The sequence below is a fragment of the Penicillium soppii genome (genome assembly GCF_028829465.1).
Source record: "Penicillium soppii strain IBT 18220 chromosome Unknown utg000010l, whole genome shotgun sequence".
Taxonomy (NCBI): domain Eukaryota; kingdom Fungi; phylum Ascomycota; class Eurotiomycetes; order Eurotiales; family Aspergillaceae; genus Penicillium; species Penicillium soppii.
The window spans coordinates 2,703,250-2,720,805 of record NW_026643240.1 but is presented as its reverse complement, the minus strand read 5'-3'; the positions used below and the strand labels follow the sequence as shown (position 1 = coordinate 2,720,805).

General features: G+C 46.7%; 5 protein-coding genes across 5 annotated transcripts; 1 reads left to right on the top strand and 4 right to left on the bottom strand.

Annotated features, from left to right (window-relative positions):
- Positions 1 to 245: 245 nt before the first annotated feature.
- On the bottom strand, positions 246 to 1,759 carry N7529_011684 (U2 snRNP complex subunit CUS2; the record flags this gene model as incomplete). Its single annotated transcript, XM_057247210.1, has 6 exons — positions 246 to 440; positions 502 to 657; positions 725 to 833; positions 893 to 1,302; positions 1,370 to 1,483; positions 1,580 to 1,759. The coding sequence occupies 6 exons, from the start codon at positions 1,757 to 1,759 to the stop codon at positions 246 to 248; spliced, it is 1,164 nt and encodes a 387-aa protein (XP_057092559.1).
- Positions 1,760 to 2,569: 810 nt separating this feature from the next.
- N7529_011683 (ammonium permease MEP2) lies at positions 2,570 to 4,276 on the bottom strand (the record flags this gene model as incomplete). The annotated part of the gene is made up of 6 exons (XM_057247209.1): positions 2,570 to 2,683; positions 2,736 to 2,967; positions 3,024 to 3,698; positions 3,769 to 4,023; positions 4,078 to 4,142; positions 4,202 to 4,276. The coding sequence occupies 6 exons, from the start codon at positions 4,274 to 4,276 to the stop codon at positions 2,570 to 2,572; spliced, it is 1,416 nt and encodes a 471-aa protein (XP_057092558.1).
- Positions 4,277 to 7,591: 3,315 nt separating this feature from the next.
- sskB (uncharacterized protein) lies at positions 7,592 to 11,683 on the top strand (the record flags this gene model as incomplete). Its single annotated transcript, XM_057247208.1, has 2 exons — positions 7,592 to 9,345; positions 9,400 to 11,683. 2 exons carry the CDS (start codon positions 7,592 to 7,594, stop codon positions 11,681 to 11,683), a joined length of 4,038 nt encoding a protein of 1,345 aa, XP_057092557.1.
- Positions 11,684 to 13,599: 1,916 nt separating this feature from the next.
- N7529_011681 (GID4/VID24 family protein) lies at positions 13,600 to 14,701 on the bottom strand (the record flags this gene model as incomplete). Its single annotated transcript, XM_057247207.1, has 4 exons — positions 13,600 to 13,666; positions 13,721 to 14,078; positions 14,139 to 14,289; positions 14,348 to 14,701. The coding sequence occupies 4 exons, from the start codon at positions 14,699 to 14,701 to the stop codon at positions 13,600 to 13,602; spliced, it is 930 nt and encodes a 309-aa protein (XP_057092556.1).
- Positions 14,702 to 16,616: 1,915 nt separating this feature from the next.
- N7529_011680 (mago nashi family protein) lies at positions 16,617 to 17,372 on the bottom strand (the record flags this gene model as incomplete). The annotated part of the gene is made up of 6 exons (XM_057247206.1): positions 16,617 to 16,781; positions 16,842 to 16,929; positions 16,984 to 17,047; positions 17,103 to 17,198; positions 17,254 to 17,291; positions 17,341 to 17,372. The coding sequence occupies 6 exons, from the start codon at positions 17,370 to 17,372 to the stop codon at positions 16,617 to 16,619; spliced, it is 483 nt and encodes a 160-aa protein (XP_057092555.1).
- Positions 17,373 to 17,556: the final 184 nt, after the last annotated feature.

The following is a 17,556-nucleotide window of genomic DNA, read 5'->3' as shown; positions in this document are numbered from 1 at the left end:
CAATTGCCTTCAATAATACGATTGTTGTACTTTATTGTTCCAGACACATTTTATGATTTACTGAACATTTTGTCATTATCGCTTGCATTATTGGGACTATTGCGTTCCGAAAAACTCATCCTATCGTACACTTCGTTTGATATCATTAACTATCCAGTCTGCAAATCGATCACTTCAATCCTTCTCATTTTCCGTCATTGAGGGAATTGAGCGATTTGAGATTGATTGGAGGTGGCATTTGGAGTTTACTTGGAGGTAGCATTGCCACCCTCCAACCAATCTCCGAATCGCTCGAGGCGTTCTTCCTCGTCCTCGTCCTCGTCGGCAGAGTCCGCGGCGCCATCCAAATACTCTCGTCGATTGTCGGTTTTCTGGAATTTCTGACGAGTTGGCGAAATGTATGCCTCGACGGGGATGCCGCTGAAGCGGCGACCGGCCAACTTCTACAATACACATTAGTAGCTGGCATCAAAGCGAATTAAACCTCAATTGATGACCTACCTCTACGCATGTGAGTGCGTCCGCCGGGTCCTTGAACCGAACAGTAACTACGCCTTCAGGCTCTTTGTCATAGAGAACAACGTTGGTGACTTCGCCAATGGTAGCGCATTCGTCGCGGATCTCCTCTTTAATGTCAAGCAAAGCGGCAGGGTCCTCCTATGTAAGCTTTTGCGTCAGTTGTGTATTTAGAGATGCGTAGGAAAAGCCAAGTCGTGTAACAAACCTCCAGTTCCTTGAGAGTAAACATATGCTTGAGAATGACAATCTTTTCGTACTGGGTGGGCTTTTTGATAACCGGGGCGATGTCATCGTCATCCCAGTCCGTGAGTTTTCTACGCCCGACAAGTCAGCATGGAACGAGCATCTCCCCCAAACAAAAACGTCAACATACCTATTGAGCCTCTCATTCTGTTCAGTCATCTTGCGCTTATCCTTCAGGCTAAGCTTTGGCTTTTCCTGATCATCCGGCTGATGGGTTTTGTATGACGAGTCGGCGACTTCCACTCGCATGGGCCCAGCAGGGTCAGAAACGCCAAGGCGAAAATCCGTCTCATCAAGCATGTTGATCGCGAGGTCGACTGACTCCGGTCGGAAGTACACAACCAGTGCCTCGCCCTTGAATTTACCAGCCTCATCTTCGTACATCTTGATTCTGGCTTCACCCATCTCATTTTCCGCAATGACTCCAAATTTCGCAAACCGCTCGCGGATCTCATCCTTCTGGGCATCGAGTGGGATCTTGGTAACCCACACAGCCTTGTTCACTTTCACGCGGGGCTTCTTGACCTTGGGTGCATCGCTCTATATCCAAAGAAAGTACGATCAGTCCTTGTTGTTTCTTGGCCAGCGCAATTATGGCAGCACTTACCTCGTCGGCTGCCTTCTTGCGCTTCTTTAGCTCCCGAGGATGAACAACTTCGGTTTCATCAACACCTTCGAAAGTGTATCCAGACTGCTGCTGGCGTATGAGCTCTTCGTCGACCTAATCGCAAATCGCATTAGCACATGAAGCTCGCGGGCATGCACGCCAATTTGATTGATCGCAACCCAGACTGTGAGGTTTCACATGGTTACATACCTGCATGATCCAGCGCTTAAGACCAGTATCCCAGAGAAACTCCTGGCCGTTACCCGTCTCCAAGAGGTAGGTATTATCAAGCTGTGAATAAGAGATGCGCGAATCGTTAGCAAACTCCGACGGGTCGCTTGGGAACGCCATGTCGGAGCTCTCAGAGCTTGCTGAGCGTGCGTAATCCATCCCGATTTGGTTCAACGAGGTCATGGAATCAATGAAAGAGTCCCTTATGGGTTTGGTGGGGCGGAAACCTCTGGTGTTCAGCGGAAGGTGCCTCAACGGACAGCCCTGGAGCTCAGCGGAATTTGTCAGCGGACCCGGGCGCCCGGGCGACCAATCATGCGGCTCGAGGTCGCTGAGGATATCGCATCGCCGTCAACAGTATTATTTAATCATTTATCTACGAGCTTGAGACCATTTATTACATTTTCCGGATGTCTATAAACATCAATAGGAAATGCAGTCCTATGTATTCAGGACTACAGATCTACGTACTTGGTTTGAATCCTGGAGACACCTGATAAATTGGAGGTTCTATAATGAATTGGGGGATAGTCCGCTACATTTTCACGAATCATAGGTAGTTAGGATGGGACCCTAAATAATACTCAAAAAGACCCAGCAGCGGCTGATAGAAAGATAGCAATCAATTGACATTTAGAAGTGTGTCGGGCCAGTTTTGCTAAATGGAATGTATGTATAACTTAATATCTAGTTATATGTAGATTTAGTTGCCAGTATTCATCAAATTGATTGACATCTTCATACTTTGGAAGAGACTCGATTTTGTAAACTTTGATATTTGGGTATCTAATGATGCTGAAGAATTTGGGATCCTCTCATTCGTGAGAGGATCCAAGAAGAGAAAGGAACAACACATGCGACTCTAAGGGAAAACACCCGCCGGAGAAAAATGAAAAGAAAGAAAAGGATAGAAAGGCGGTTGCCAGGTATTATGTATTAAAGAAAGGGATAGCATTAAATCAGATTGATTTATGCCTTGGTATCGATGGTTGTCTCGCCCGTGGGAGTCATAGTCCGCTTGGACCCAACCTCGCTGGACTCGGTGCCGTTGATAATATCACGGGTAATTTCGACGTAGTCATACTAAAATCGCATGTCAGAACGGTTACGATAGAAACTAGGAGTTACAACTTACAGCAAACTCGCCGATCTCGGCATCGTCAATGCCCATGATCTCATCCTCCTCGGGGGCACGAAGGCTCAAGCCGGGGATGAGGTTCATGACAAACAAGATAATGCATGTTCCGAAGAAGGAATAGGCAAATCCAGAGACCGAGTCGGCAAGCTGGTAACCAAGCTGGATATAGTTGTGGTTGATCCAGCCGCCGCTGATCTGAGTGACACCATCAAGGTGCGCTATGTAGTCCCTGCAAAGTAAAGTCAGTATATACTCATGAACATTTCTGGAATAAAATTCACTCACGCAGCAAAGAGACCAGTCAAGAGGTTTCCAACCAAACCGCCGATGGTGTGGACGGCAAAAATATCCAAAGCATCGTCGACGCCAAGAAGGAACTTGAGCTTGGTGGCATAGTTGCATGCAATAGCACCGACGACACCGAAGATAAAGGCAGCCCAAGGAGTGACATATCCAGAGCCGGGAGTGATAGCCACCAAGCCAGCAATGACACCAGAGCAGAATCCAACGGTAGACCACTTGCGCTCCAGGCGGTAGTCCAGGAGACACCAGGTCACACCTCCAACAGAAGCGGCAAGGTTAGTGACAACAGCAGCCATGACAGCGCGGAGGTTAGCCGCCAATGCAGAGCCAGCATTGAATCCGAACCAGCCAACCCACAGGAAAACTGTGCCAATGACGACGTGGGTGACATTGTGAGGGCGGTAGTTGAGCTCGTGAGTGCCATGGCCGCGACGCTTGCCCAGCATCAGAGAGTAGGCCAGGGCAGCAGATCCAGAAGCAATGTGAACGGGGGTACCGCCAGCAAAGTCGAGTCCTCCCAGCTTGTATACCCAGCCCGATGAATTCCAGGTCCAGCAGGCGATTGGGTCGTAAATGACAGTGCTCCAGACGAACATGAAAACGATACAGGGAAGCATGCGGCCACGCTCAGCGACTGCACCAACGGCTAGAGCAACACTGTGGAAGAATTGAATGTCAATTGCCGATCGAGTTGGACTTTTATCCATAAATGATGCCAAAGACTCACGTAATCGCAGCGAACATTCCCTGGAAGATAGCAAATAGGAGATCAGGAACCTTGTCACCTCCTATTGAGGGTGCAGCTAATACACCTTTAAAGCCGAAGTTATCGAGATTACCGATGAAGCTGCCGGCTGAGTGAGAGAAGGCCAGTGAGTATCCCCAGAAGAACCACTGGAAGGAAACCACGCCGACCGACATGATAGACAGCCATATCAGAGAGAGTGCAGATTTTCGACGGGCAAGACCTGAGTAGAAGAATCTATCAAGGAGTTATTAGTTTTATCTTCTGGCTGAGAAGATGTTGTTGTCATACCCAACTCCAGGAATCATCAGCAGCACCAGCGCTGATGAAACGATAACCCATCCGATATCACCGGACTAATATAACTGTCAGCTTGCATGCACCATGTAGCATGTAATAACACTGAGCTACATACATCATAAAAAATGTTCAGGTCATCATGAAGGGAGTCACCGCCAGTTGCGATGGTCCCGTTGTACTCAACGGCCATTGTGAACCTAGGCTGAACCAAAGGTGGGTATTACAAAGATAAGGCTTGAATAGCTGAAGTATCACAGATCTCAAAGCTCTCTGAAAGATACAGAGGCCGGAAGATATGGAGGAAGGGTGGATAGAAAGGGCCGGGCTTAAGCCTTGTTGTGAAAGGAGAGAGAAAAGTGATATGTCAGGGCTGCAGGGACAAACCCTGAGAATTAAATAACAGTGCCAGACCAATGCCCCACTGTCTCACGCTAGAAGGTTACCAGACCATCGATCCTAGTTCCGATAGTAAAAGCTGCTCTGACTTTTGATATGATTCATCTGATCTGACCGATAGGAGTGGCCAAGACAGCCCATTTCAGCCATGCCGGGTTTAATAGTAGATGGAGTATATACTCCATGGACCCAGACCGGGGAAATACGGGTTAAACTTACAATGGATGTACATACTCTGACCTCTTTGGTAATGGCTGTATGGGACTTATATGAGACTCATGATATCGAACAATATACATACACATTTGTAGACTACCTGTCACCTATGTTCTTTGCATTTTTCGATGCATATTCTCTGACCTTGACAAAACCCAGTCTGTGTCCCCCCTGACACGGAGACATACATCTCTACGAAATAGATTCCATGCATTGGCCCCCAGACTAGCGATAAGCAGGGGGAGCTCTGAAGGGTAAGATAGACAGATTGGGTCATTTCAGTGACGAAAAGAAAAGAAAATAATAAAAGGAGATAAATTCTAATCAAAATTGCAGCAAGCTCCACGACTGGTTGTAGATATGAGGTTATGAGCCAATCAAAAGTGTTTGCTTATCATCTTCAATCCAGTGTTTGACTGTCGCTAAACCCGCTTTCTCAATACGAACATACAAATGTGTAGGATGCCGGGATCCAGTCGGAGAATTGCATACTCCTTATAGGTTTCAAGTTAAAGTGAATGACCATGGGTGTTATTGCTCGGTATAATCGAATCGAGGTTATGGAACGGACGTTGGATGGCTTATCTTTGCAACCTTGCAACCAATCAACATCCAATATTTAACTCTCCTTATCAACCCTAGAGACCTTCTACAATGCGAGGGGGTTCACTTTCTATGATCCTCTCTATTGGCTTGGAGAGTTTGAGAGAATTGATGACTGTCCATAATTATGACGCCTCTTACGATACGATTATGTCCCCATGAATCTCTGAAAAATTGCATGCAGTGTTTTGCATGTCTACAAATTCTCTATGCTAGGTACATCAGAATCCCTGATGGCGTCCCTGGCATGTTCTCCAGATCTCTCCGCATCTATGGCTCTCCATTTTCCGGTACAGTTTCTTCCGGTTCCACACGAACGAACGTCGAGAACGTATGGAGCAGACTAACCCATTGCCACGCGGACTATCGGTCCAGATAAGCCCACATATTCCCATTGGTGGGTCCTTTAGTATCTCGGCATCCCGAGGCTTGGCGAACTCTCTATATAACATTGCACTTACACACGAGATCAGACTAACTCTAGATCTATTGGTATATTTGTATGCAGCTTCACCTGCACTATTGATCTCCTAGATCAGATCTATGTATGTTGAATAGATCTACATTGTAGAGACGTCACGGTAAAACCGCCGGCTTAATAGGGGCACAGCCCAAGAGGGCATCATTGTTTAATCCTTTAACCTTTCAAGCCATTAAAACCAATTTAATATTGATAGGAAGGCCCGAGCAGCCATCTCATCATGAAAAAAATTCTGTAACGCAGTGTATTTTAATCGAGTGACAGCTAAACGACTTGTATATACCCATGGGGAGTTTTCAACCTCACATGACCAGTTTAGTGATCTCATCTCATGTTCGATATAAAGAGAAAGACTATAGAAGAAGAACCGGAGGAACTACAATATACATAGCGTCTTCGAAATCTTCAAGACCATCAGCCTGTGTAGATCTGCCCCAGTAGCCAATTGTCGAAAGTGGTGCTCGATCTCACCTCAGATCCACTGATCGACAGTGTTCACGATCTATGCTGGCCAAGGGCATGCACAGCAACGCTAGTCAGGGGTAATGTTCTTTTGATTTGAAGCTACCAGATAATACCTCATAATGTGATGTGCATTGGGTATGCGCATATGACAAGTGTCCCAAGTCACATAACTAACTAACTACTTATGTTATAGTTAACTAAGTTATACGTTTGTAGACGTGCAGGATGCTACCATTCTGCTCGCAAAATACATCAGATCAAAGCTTATCTGTTGACTCTTGAAATACTACTGTAAAATTCGCTTATCCGAGATATAGGTGAATATTTTCTTTCATTTCTTCAAAATAGTGATGGGGGGGCATAGTGGCTTTTCTTGGTTTCCCTAGCTCTCGGCTCACGAAGTTATCAAAACCCACTGTATCTGTTAGTGGACTTTGTTCTTTCACAACACATCATACTATTGCAAAACCGAGAGAGCTAATTCATAAGCTGGTATAAAGTGTCACGATATAAATCAGTAGGTGATATAGATGTGGCTTAAAATGATAGCCTTGGAAGAAAAGCAAGTTGTGTTTTGTTCCCTTGCTTTTGAAACGAAGCCCTACAATGTTGTACAGTATGGGCTACCTAGGTCACCTAGATAATGTGTTCTACCATGTTATTCGCTACGTGTATTAAAACTGCAGGCTACTCGCAAAGGTGGCTTCACCTTGTAGTGACAATGAAATTTACGTTCCACAGGCACCGTACTCACTACCTGAGCAAACCTCTACCTACCCCTGTGACATTGATAAATCTACTTCGTAATTCGGAACGCATTTTGTTCTTCACCCAATCAAGTGTTATTTTCTCTTTCGGGACATCGCTTGCAGTGAACTAACTGGGGAAACTTTATATAATGCAAATCAGTATACTTGAACGGCGATGACACATGGAGAGAAAAGGAAATTCGAGGCAAAACTTGATTACGAGTTAGAAATTCTACTGCCTGTTGGGAAACAGGTTTCCAATCAAAGAGTCAAAGTTGGAAGGGTTCAAGTACAATGTTGTACATGGATGTAGCCAGTTGCTCAATGCAACAGAACAGCTGCAATAGAAACAGCTGACGTGTGGACGGCTCGAACTTAATATAAATGCCGGACAAAGATTGATGCCACGTAGTGGCTGAATATTAAACAGGCAAAATCGCCAGTTGATCAAAAGAAATGGAAGACGATTGGGTGGGGAAGCATCCGGTACGACCGTTTTCCGCCACATCGCACCGCCACACCGCCACACCACCCCTATCATGGTCATCTTGCAAGCTCCAGGGCCTCTTCCGGATCATCACACGGCATATTCATCATGGAGCACTCGGAGATCCCCAGCCCTGACTCAGATGGCTCGGGCTCCTCTGATGAATACCCTCCTCAATACCCCAGAACAAACTCATCATTTGGAGAGACCGAAGGTCAAATTCAAACACCTGCCACCACTATCACGTCTTCCCCTCCCTCCCATTCCCCAGGCCTTACCCCATGGTCCACTGCTCCAGTAACACGGCCACGTGGAGCTAGTATCGGCGCTGCGACGATCCTCGACAAATCCGATGGCCTTGCCATGGCTAGCGACCCGCGACTCCAGCGCCCGTCCGCTCCGGCAAGGACGCCATCGAATACGTATGCCCCTCAACGACGACCACCACAGTACATCAGTCTCCAAGAAGACCGCCAACGATCTTCATCAACTAAACGAGGCGCCCGACGCGATCCGAACGCGCAATACCGGGCCCAAGAAAAAGCCTATGTCCAACGGATCAGAGCCAACCCGCAAGCCTGGTACCACCACTTTAAAGACGCACAAGCAAACAACATGATCGATGGAGACGCCGACTTGGAAGACCCCTCACCGTCTTCCGAAGTCGCATTTGACGATGATTCCTATGACCCCGATACACAACTCTTCCTCCCGGATGACAACCTGCCAACTACGGAAGAGCTCAAGCATCCCAAGAACCAGGAACGGCTTGAGTGGCATTCTATGCTGGCATCAGTCTTGAAGGGAGATGTTGTCAAGCAAGAGAAGCAACGGCTTATCGGATCTGCAGAATCAAAACGGTCGGCGGCCCAGAGTTACGCACTCTGGATCGGAGTTCGGGCAAGGACATGCGGCCGAAGCATTCCTCTGCAGCGAAAGCTGATTGAGGACGCACGGTCACATCTCGGTCCACTCATTGAGGATATCATTGGGTTCCAGATCAAAGGTGAGACCGAGATTGGGAAACCACCGAGACAACAAGTGGAAGACATTGTGGAAAAGGTCGAAAAGTGCGAGGTTCTCTACTCTTCGCACAAAGAAATGGAAATAGCGAATCCCCGTGTTGCTTCGGAGGAATTTGTCTCCAGCCGTGCGGCCATCTTTGCATGGCATAACATCACAGCTCTCATTAACACTGAGCTGGCCGTGCTGCAAAGCTGGGTAGGGAATGAAGCCCTCAACTTCAGCGAACCCAGAGTCAAGTCTGCGAAGAACGACCTTTCAGATGGCTCTTCATTCCTTGATCGCATCATGAAAGAAGATGGGCTCAAGACACTCCAAGATAAGGACGGCATGCTTCTTCGCATTCTTGCCGTCGTTCATAAAGCAAAGAGTACTTTGATCGAAAACTCGGAAGCATTTGCTGCACGGCACTTACCACCATATATTGAGGAACTGTTGACTCTGATCAACTTTCCTTCTCGCTTGATCCAGGAGATTATTCGTGTCCGTCTGTCTTACGCCCAGAACATGAAGGACCCGGCTTCGCAAGCACCCATTCTCATTGATCAAATGATCTCTCAATTCCAAATCCTTATGAAGGTAGCAGTCGACATCAAGTTCCGCTATCTTGATGTTTCCAGGCCAGAACCTGGCTGGGACCTGCCCCCTTGTGTCGATGAGAATTTTGACAATTCGGTGTTGGATGCTATGAAGTATTATTTCCGGCTCTTGAACTGGAAGCTGAATGCCAACAAGAACACTTTCAAAGAGGCCGAAATTCTAGAGCAGGAGTGGGGATTTTCTTATGATATCGGTCGACGGCTTGACGGTGGAGATATCGAGGTGGCGGAGCAGTTTAGGTATGATTTCCCCAGCTTGATTGAAGTGATTTTGAGACTAACGACCTAAAACAGCGCATTGACTGCCAGATCACTGCAGCGTCTCATGATTCACTTCGAGCGTGAACTCGTTCCCCGACCCACTGAAACAGTGCAAGACATGGACAAACGATACAAGAGTATTCTTGACTCAACCCGTATCCGTCAACGCAAGCTGTACCGCTTCTCCAAATTTTTGTGCCAACTGTTCGAGAATGCCACCGAATACAACATCACTGCCGATATCGCATACGATTTCGTCGAGGCTCTTTTGATCTCCGACCATTTTCTTGTCACTACGCCCACATCTGCGGGCCAGAAAGGAGTCTACCTGGTTGCACATCCTGCATTGTGGAATCGACCCGAAGACATCCAAGCCATCCTCTCTACCTCTTTCAAAGAGGACGATACGACCCAAGATAGCCACATTCCTTACGTTCTTGCTATCCGGCCAGAAAGACCCCTTGCTTGGGCCGGAAAACAGATGGAAGTGAATTTTCTGGAACACCCAACAGATGTGCGGTTGGGCAAACTGCGTCTAGTTGTGGAAGGCATGCAAGAACGACTCCAGAATGCCCGTGTAGAACTGACAGTTCTTACGGGGATTCAACTTGATATGGTCATTGAACAACGTGCAAATCTTGGACGTGTCAACGTTGAGTTGAACAAGATCAAGAAGATTTCTTTCAAATTATCCATGACTATCATGGATAGTGTTGCTGTCATCAAAGACCAGCTGCGAGAGAGACAATGGGATAACAATGATTTAATTCAGGCCTGCTATTCATTCGCAACAGAATTTGGCAAAAGATCCTCCAACTATGTCGATGCCAACAGACGATCAATGAACAGCGCTCGGTTGGTCGAATTGTCTCTGGACTGGGTCTCATTCATCTGTGATGAATGTGATGCTGCAGACCGGAAGACTTTCAAATGGGCTGTGGCTGCTCTCGAATTTGCGATGGCAATGACATCCAGCCGGCATCTATTGTCCATGGATCAAGAGCAGTACAGTGATTTCCGATTGAAAGTTGCCGGGTGCATGTCACTTCTTATTTCCCATTTCGACATCATGGGTGCTCGATCTTCTCTTGCGGCGAAGAACGAGAAGCGCATGGAAGAGCGCAATGGAGCCCGACAGATTGGCGCCGGTCGAATCACTAGCGACGAGGAAGCATCACAACTTGTTCGGGACACCTGGCACGCGCGTGTCATGGAAATTGAAGATCGAAGAATCGAAGCAGATGCGAAGCGACAGGCCCTCGGAAAGGTATTGGAGGGGTCTGATGAAGCGGATCGGTCACTCACTGTACTATCCTCTTCAGCTACCAACGTCACTTTGCGCTGGCAACAAGGCCAGTTCATTGGAGGTGGTACCTTTGGATCTGTATATGTGGCTATCAACTTGGACAGCAATTACTTGATGGCTGTGAAGGAAATTCGCCTGCAAGACCCACAGCTTATTCCAAAGATCGCCCAGCAGATTCGAGACGAAATGGGTGTGCTTGAAGTGCTCGATCACCCCAACATTGTCTCCTACCACGGCATTGAAGTGCACCGTGACAAGGTTTACATTTTCATGGAGTATTGCTCCGGTGGCTCCCTAGCCAGTTTGTTGGAGCACGGTCGTATCGAAGATGAAACTGTCATTATGGTCTATGCGCTCCAACTCCTCGAAGGTCTGGCATATCTCCATGAGGCCCATATTGTTCACCGTGACATCAAGCCTGAGAACATTCTGCTCGACCACAACGGTGTCATCAAGTACGTCGATTTCGGTGCAGCCAAGATCATCGCTCGCACGGGTCGCACAGTCGCCCCAGTAGACAACCTCGGAACCCCCAACACCAAGGATCCCATCAACAAAGACGCGAATACGCGCGGCAAGAACCAAAAGACAACCACTGGAACTCCGATGTACATGTCACCAGAAGTGATTCGGGGCGACGCTGCAAATCTAGCCGACCGACAAGGAGCAGTAGATATCTGGTCTTTGGGATGTGTGATCCTAGAAATGGCCACTGGTCGCCGGCCCTGGTCCACATTGGACAACGAGTGGGCGATTATGTACAATATCGCCCAGGGCAAGCAGCCCGTACTTCCATCTCGCGACCAGCTCAGTGACATAGGTATCGACTTTGTGCGCCGCTGTTTCGAATGTGATCCTGCTCGCCGCGCAACTGCCGCCGAATTGCTGCAGCACGAATGGATTGTTTCTATCCGTCAGCAGGTCGTCGTGGAACCCCCTACCCCAGGTAGCGACTACAGCAGCAGTTCCAGTTCGACGACTACTACTCGCCATAACTCGGCATACATGTGATTTTCTCACTCGCTATTCTTCCTTCCCCTGGGTCTTTCCTAGGATCCTCCCACGTTCTTGGAATACAACATTTCAATTTTGATTACTATGGGACATAAAAAAAGCATTTTACCTTTTCCCACCACACTCGCTCGATCTCGTCATTCTCGAATGGCATCGCATGTGATACCCCTCCTCGCCTCTTTGCTTGTTTTCATGTCTCTTCGCCAAAGCCATATTATAATGTCATCTCGCTACGGTCATTTATTTCATATTATGCCCAGGTACTCTCATTCGTGCATTTCGGTTTCATTTTTCTTGTTTATGTTTGCGTTCATCTCATTGCAGGTGAGTTTTCTATGTTTGGCGTGAGGGTCTTTTAGCATATATCTCTGGCTGTACGACACTCGAATATAAACGAATTGGAGTTTGTCGATCTTAGTATGTACTTTCTTACACCACTCATAGCTAGCACATATATGCAGTTAATTACAATTTTACATTGTTCATGGTTTCCACGTATAGTGCAAAATGGGTGGGGGTTCTTGTAAGGCTAGATTATAGCCTTTAGGGCTTGGAGGTCCGCAGCGGAAGGCAGGCGCGGGCCTGGCAATCCTGACCTGGCCAATCAGCACTGCAGCGCGGATTTGGCCGCCCTATGTCCTAGATGACCTCCATCATCAATCATCTTTTCGGTGTTTGAACAAGCCAAAATTCAACACGGCGAATGATTTGGCGAATAATTTTATGTTGATGTTGGTTCTTTCGGCCACGCCTAGTACCTCGGCACAGATCCTTGTATACTGCAGGCTGCTACCCTCTGCTGCCCACTGCTCTCGCTGTATTGGTAATGCCTACCCCCGCCGTGGCATCGACTGCAGCTTCTTCATGAGTCCATGGGTCCCGGTCCCGGCAGCTCTTGTAGCAGCTTTTCCCATAGCTGAGCCAACCCCGATTCAACTTCAACTAGGACTACTGCGTACTCTGCGACGTCAATAAAAACGAGCCCATATTCATGTTTGACCCGTAGGTAGCCCTAACTAAGTTCATCCCACGCTCTGAGACCAAGCCAGCAGCAAAGAATAAAGCACCTGTCAAATATTTACAATGTCTCTGCTTTACTAAAATAAACCCTACTTCAAAAGGACCCAGTTGATGGGACTACTCATTGCGTCATTCACTCTAGTGTTCTTAGCTCGGAGGACAGTGGTTCCACCATCATTCTTCAGTCTTTGAGACTCGACTACATGATTTACGATATTTCAGTTGATGGGCATCGATGGTGCAAGGGTGCGTTATGGCTAGTATATACCCAACTACAAAATGCATCGCGTTAGGCGAGAAAAAGGTTTCAAGAATCAGGAAGGCTTATCGCTTGGCTGCCCCAGGAAAGAAGATAACGCCCGACAAATAACACCAGCACTAACTTAAAAGAGATAGGATTGAATAAGAGAACAAGAATGAAAGAGATGAGAGATTACTCCAAACAAAAGGTGCGAGAGGTGACCAGAACCAAGTCGCCAGAAGTGAGAGAAAAGACGCCGTTTCATAGATTGCAATATCGTGAGGCATGTAGAACAATTTGAGGATAGGTAGGATGAAGGCAGGCTTTGGCCAAGGACGGACATAATTTTGGAAACCCTCGAGTGACCTACGCATTCGACAGGAGACCAAAAACCACGAAGTCGGAAGAGGTAAATAGAATGGATGGCATAGAGGGTATTTGAGGAAAAGCAACCAATATAGAAAGCCCGATGGGAGATTTGAGAAATTCAAGTTTCTCGTTCGGAGAGGGGACCAGGAAGCACTGCTTAGCCGGGTGGCATCAAACATAATAGGGTTGGGAATGGGTTATGAGATATGGGAGTATAAGGACCAAATCATCACACAGGGGATCATAAGAGTGTGGGGTGCACCAGCAGTCCAGTTCGGCAAATTCAGCGGAACTCGACTGCTGGTGCGCATCCACGATCCTCGACATGCTTGAGCTCAAGCTGTTGGAATCTGTTACAATATTAGCACCAGTCGGCTTTGGGGACGATTATGGTGTGGACTTACCGTTCGCTTTTCGCGTGGAAGTAAACACCACTGACAGTTCCTTCAATCTGGTTGAAACAAATGTAATAGAACCCTTCAAAGCTAGCTCCTGAGATTGTCCTCACTCGGTGGTCGGGGACAAGGAAAGACTCTTTCCATCTCATAAATATATGCTCACGCTGGGCGAAATTACGGTATGTGAAATCCGCTCGTTTAGCTTGTTTGGCCAAGGGGCGCCACGCCGGGAATCGAGACCAGTGGTGCAGGTCGGTCTTTTCCGAAGCGCCCCATTCTTCATTACGAGTTTGGAAAGTGTGTTTGGTGCCAATAATTTCTCCTTCAAAAAAGGTAGTCAGGGTAGGATGATCTTCCGTGAGGCCTGCGAATAAAAGTACGTTAGTTAGGGTCCAATGCACAGTGCGTGCAGCAAGTTACAAACCTTGAATTCGCAGGTAGCCGCAAAGATAGGATTCAGTCATGTCCACATGCTTGATCTCGACATCAACATTGTAAACTTGACGATCGCTTTGCTGTGTTCCGACAAATTTGCTTCCCGAGCGGAGAAAGGAGGATGTGTGGTTTGGCAAAAGCTGCGGGGATAATTAGCGTGGTTTAGGTGGCGCACCCCAGAAAAAGGCCGGTACTAACCCGAACATTGGAGAATTCCCAGTTGAGAAGTGAAGAACTCGATTGCGGTACTGTCGGAGACGGACTACGAATGCATGTTGACTCGGCAGGGGAAGTAGCTCGGATGGGATCAGATTCATCGTCAACGACGGGCGTCAGCTTGTCTGCCTTGGTTGGCGCTAAGACAGTGCCATCACCGGAACGACTCAGGATGGAGGGCTCAATGGAGGGTGTGATGGAACTGTCGGGTGAAATTATATCGACAGGCTGGCTAGGTACTGAGGAGTCTCGCCAGGCCGCGATTCTGTCCGGCTCCGGACATGTGCGAGTGGAGATCGCCTCAGCGATCGAAGAGTTGTCGCTAGGAGTCGGCATTGCGGATTAAGGTAAGAGGAAAGGAAACATTGAACCGTAACAAGACGCTTCCAAGCAAAAAAAAAAAGCGAGAAAAAAAAAGAGAAGAGCAAGGGAGATGGAATCAAGATCAGCGAACTAAGTCTTTTAAGGCATTGAGGAGCGCAATGCGGGGACCAGGCAGTGGGTCACCTGTTGCAGCGCCTGGCGCGCCACCGCAATATATTGATTATGTCAGATAGTTGGCCTTGAAAATGAGGCTGTAGATCCGAATTGACCAATCACAGACTTCAATCTAACATTTGCATGGCATGACTACTCGCTTTTGGAGCTTCCATTTCAATTTAGTTCGAATTTGGTATTAGTTATAGGTTTTTTGATTATTAAAACTGTAGTAGTTTGTATATCCCTGTCTAAAAACATCTAGATCATTTTGCCTAAATGGCTTGATTGATGCGCAAAAATGTAAACTATAAATTTATATCTTCCTCATGCATGTTTGAATATGGATGTATTAGTGGAATTGATATGTCAGAAATTCTGAGCTATCAACTCAATACACACCGATATAAGCAATTACGTCAAGTTAAAAGCCATGATCAGAGTTCTAGAAGAAATCGTTTGGACTAGGAAAACCTGTATATATGGATATTTGAATTTGAAATACAATAAATATAGTACAAAAATAGTACGCCTTAGGCAGTGTGGGTGTGCATGGATCATCCCTTCCTGAAGGATGTCATACATGCACACTAAAGCTTTTCAGAAGTCTGATATTCGTGGCCTGCTGTGTAAAAATTAAGGGATTATGCAGAGCAGCATCCTTCGGCATAGTTTGTCTAGGCTCGTTAAACAAGGTAGTCTACATTTCCGCCCTTTCCCACGCCGTTAAGACTACAATTTCCCCTATACTTAAATATATATGTGCACGATTCTACTTCTCTTTTGTCTATAAGAACATATATACATCATTCCATATCTCTCTCTATTCGCTCTTTTATTTCATTATATAAAGGTCGCTACTCCGTAAAGGATCTTATTGAAAGGATATACGCAAGATCTAATCAGTAAGATCCAATATCTCAGTTGCTCATCATCTGTAGACTCCAGGGCTAGTATTGAGCCGTAATAATCGACAAAAAAAGTCAATCTAATTATGATCTATTACTGCATATGTACACATGTACGTAGTTACACCTACGTCACTCACACGACGACAAGTAAGAAAGCTTGAAGATGTCATGCTAGATTCTAGTCTCTACGAAAGACATCGGAAATAATTGACAACAGGCAGGCGGCTGGTAGATTGGAACCCGTGTTTAGGGGTATGAATATTGCCTGAGTGAGACAATCAAACTTTGTTTTTTCATGAAAACATATGTAGCTAACCCAATTCACAGTTCCATGAGCCAATTGCATTGTCAACAAATTTATGGGTAACTGAGTTCTAAAGTTTGTTAGATACTCCAGCACTGGAGACTACGACAGGGACCACGCTCCCTGGACAACACCACATATGCATGTATGGAACCGATGTTTGCCACTAAACGAGAGCCTATCCTAGATATCAATTTGAAGCTGAAAAGGCCAAGATTACAACTACAGGGATAAATTCAAATTACCGGCCTTGAATGAGGTCGAGAAATAGGTTGATGCTTGATATAAATATCCTACTTTGATTGGTTGAGCCCGAGCACACATATTATGACGGGTGGAACATGACAACTAGCTAGCAATCAAACATTGCCTGGTAATATGGAACCTGCATTGATTGGTATCAATCCAATGTGAATTGAGCTAAAGGCTTGAGCTCGCCAAAGAAACCCTCAATGAACGCCTATTGACTGTCATTAAAAAAAAAATCCCCGCTTCTCTTTCAATTTTAGTGCTTGCGCTTAGCCACTAAATAGGCTTGATCTGCAAAAACAAATACTGGTTAAAAATGGGCCAAGAGGGGAGTAGGACTCGATGGTACCTTGAAGTGGAGAGAGATCAGGGAGAAAACAAGAGCCTTCAAGTCCTGCACGAGGTAGTAAAAGACCCGCAGACCCTCGGGGTCATCTGATTCGGTCACATCGACTAGTGAGCCGATTTTCGCGGTCTATGGCACCCAGAGAGTTAGAGCTGGTGGGTATCCCCATTAGAGGCGTCAAGATCATACCTCAAAAGAGATGTGCTCATTTCCAATTCGGATTTCTAGCTCCTGGCGTCCATCTTTGTTCTTCTGAGGCCACTTGGAGTCGTCCTCTCTAAGCTAGGTCAGAACGCATATTTCGTTTCATTGGAGTGAGACATGATCGTACTTCAGGATTTCGCTATCCTTGATAATGCGCTTCACTTCTTGCACCATCGCATCGCTCACGCACACTAGTAGCATGTCAGCTTATGTTTCGTTCTCTTGATATGTCGGGCCTGCATTTACTTTCTTTGCGGATGAGGGAATCATTGCGGTAGTTCGAGTTGTTGGCATATCGTACGGCGGCGCTGCTACCTTCTGAAATGGAGCGAAGATCAAATTCTGAGTAAATGTTAGCGACCAAACACAGAACAGGAGAAATGGTATGCGGACTTACCTAGGAACTCATGTCCAAACCGCCCAGAGTGACCTGAGCTGCGAGGACTGTCAGCAGCTGAGGAGATCTGGGCTCAATCATCCTTACTAGTATCGTAAATAGAATGTCTCATTCGACATATTGGCGAACCTCTGTTGTCAAGTCGTCAAATGTTCAAGAAAGCAGTCGACGTCAAACTGGCAGTTGAAAAGCGGCGGGCGGGCTTAGTCATCCACACAAGACGGGGCCAGATTAAGGGACAAGTTGATGGTCCCTCCCCATTGCGCATTTTATAACCTCTAATGATTTCAAGGCTGGCGAGGG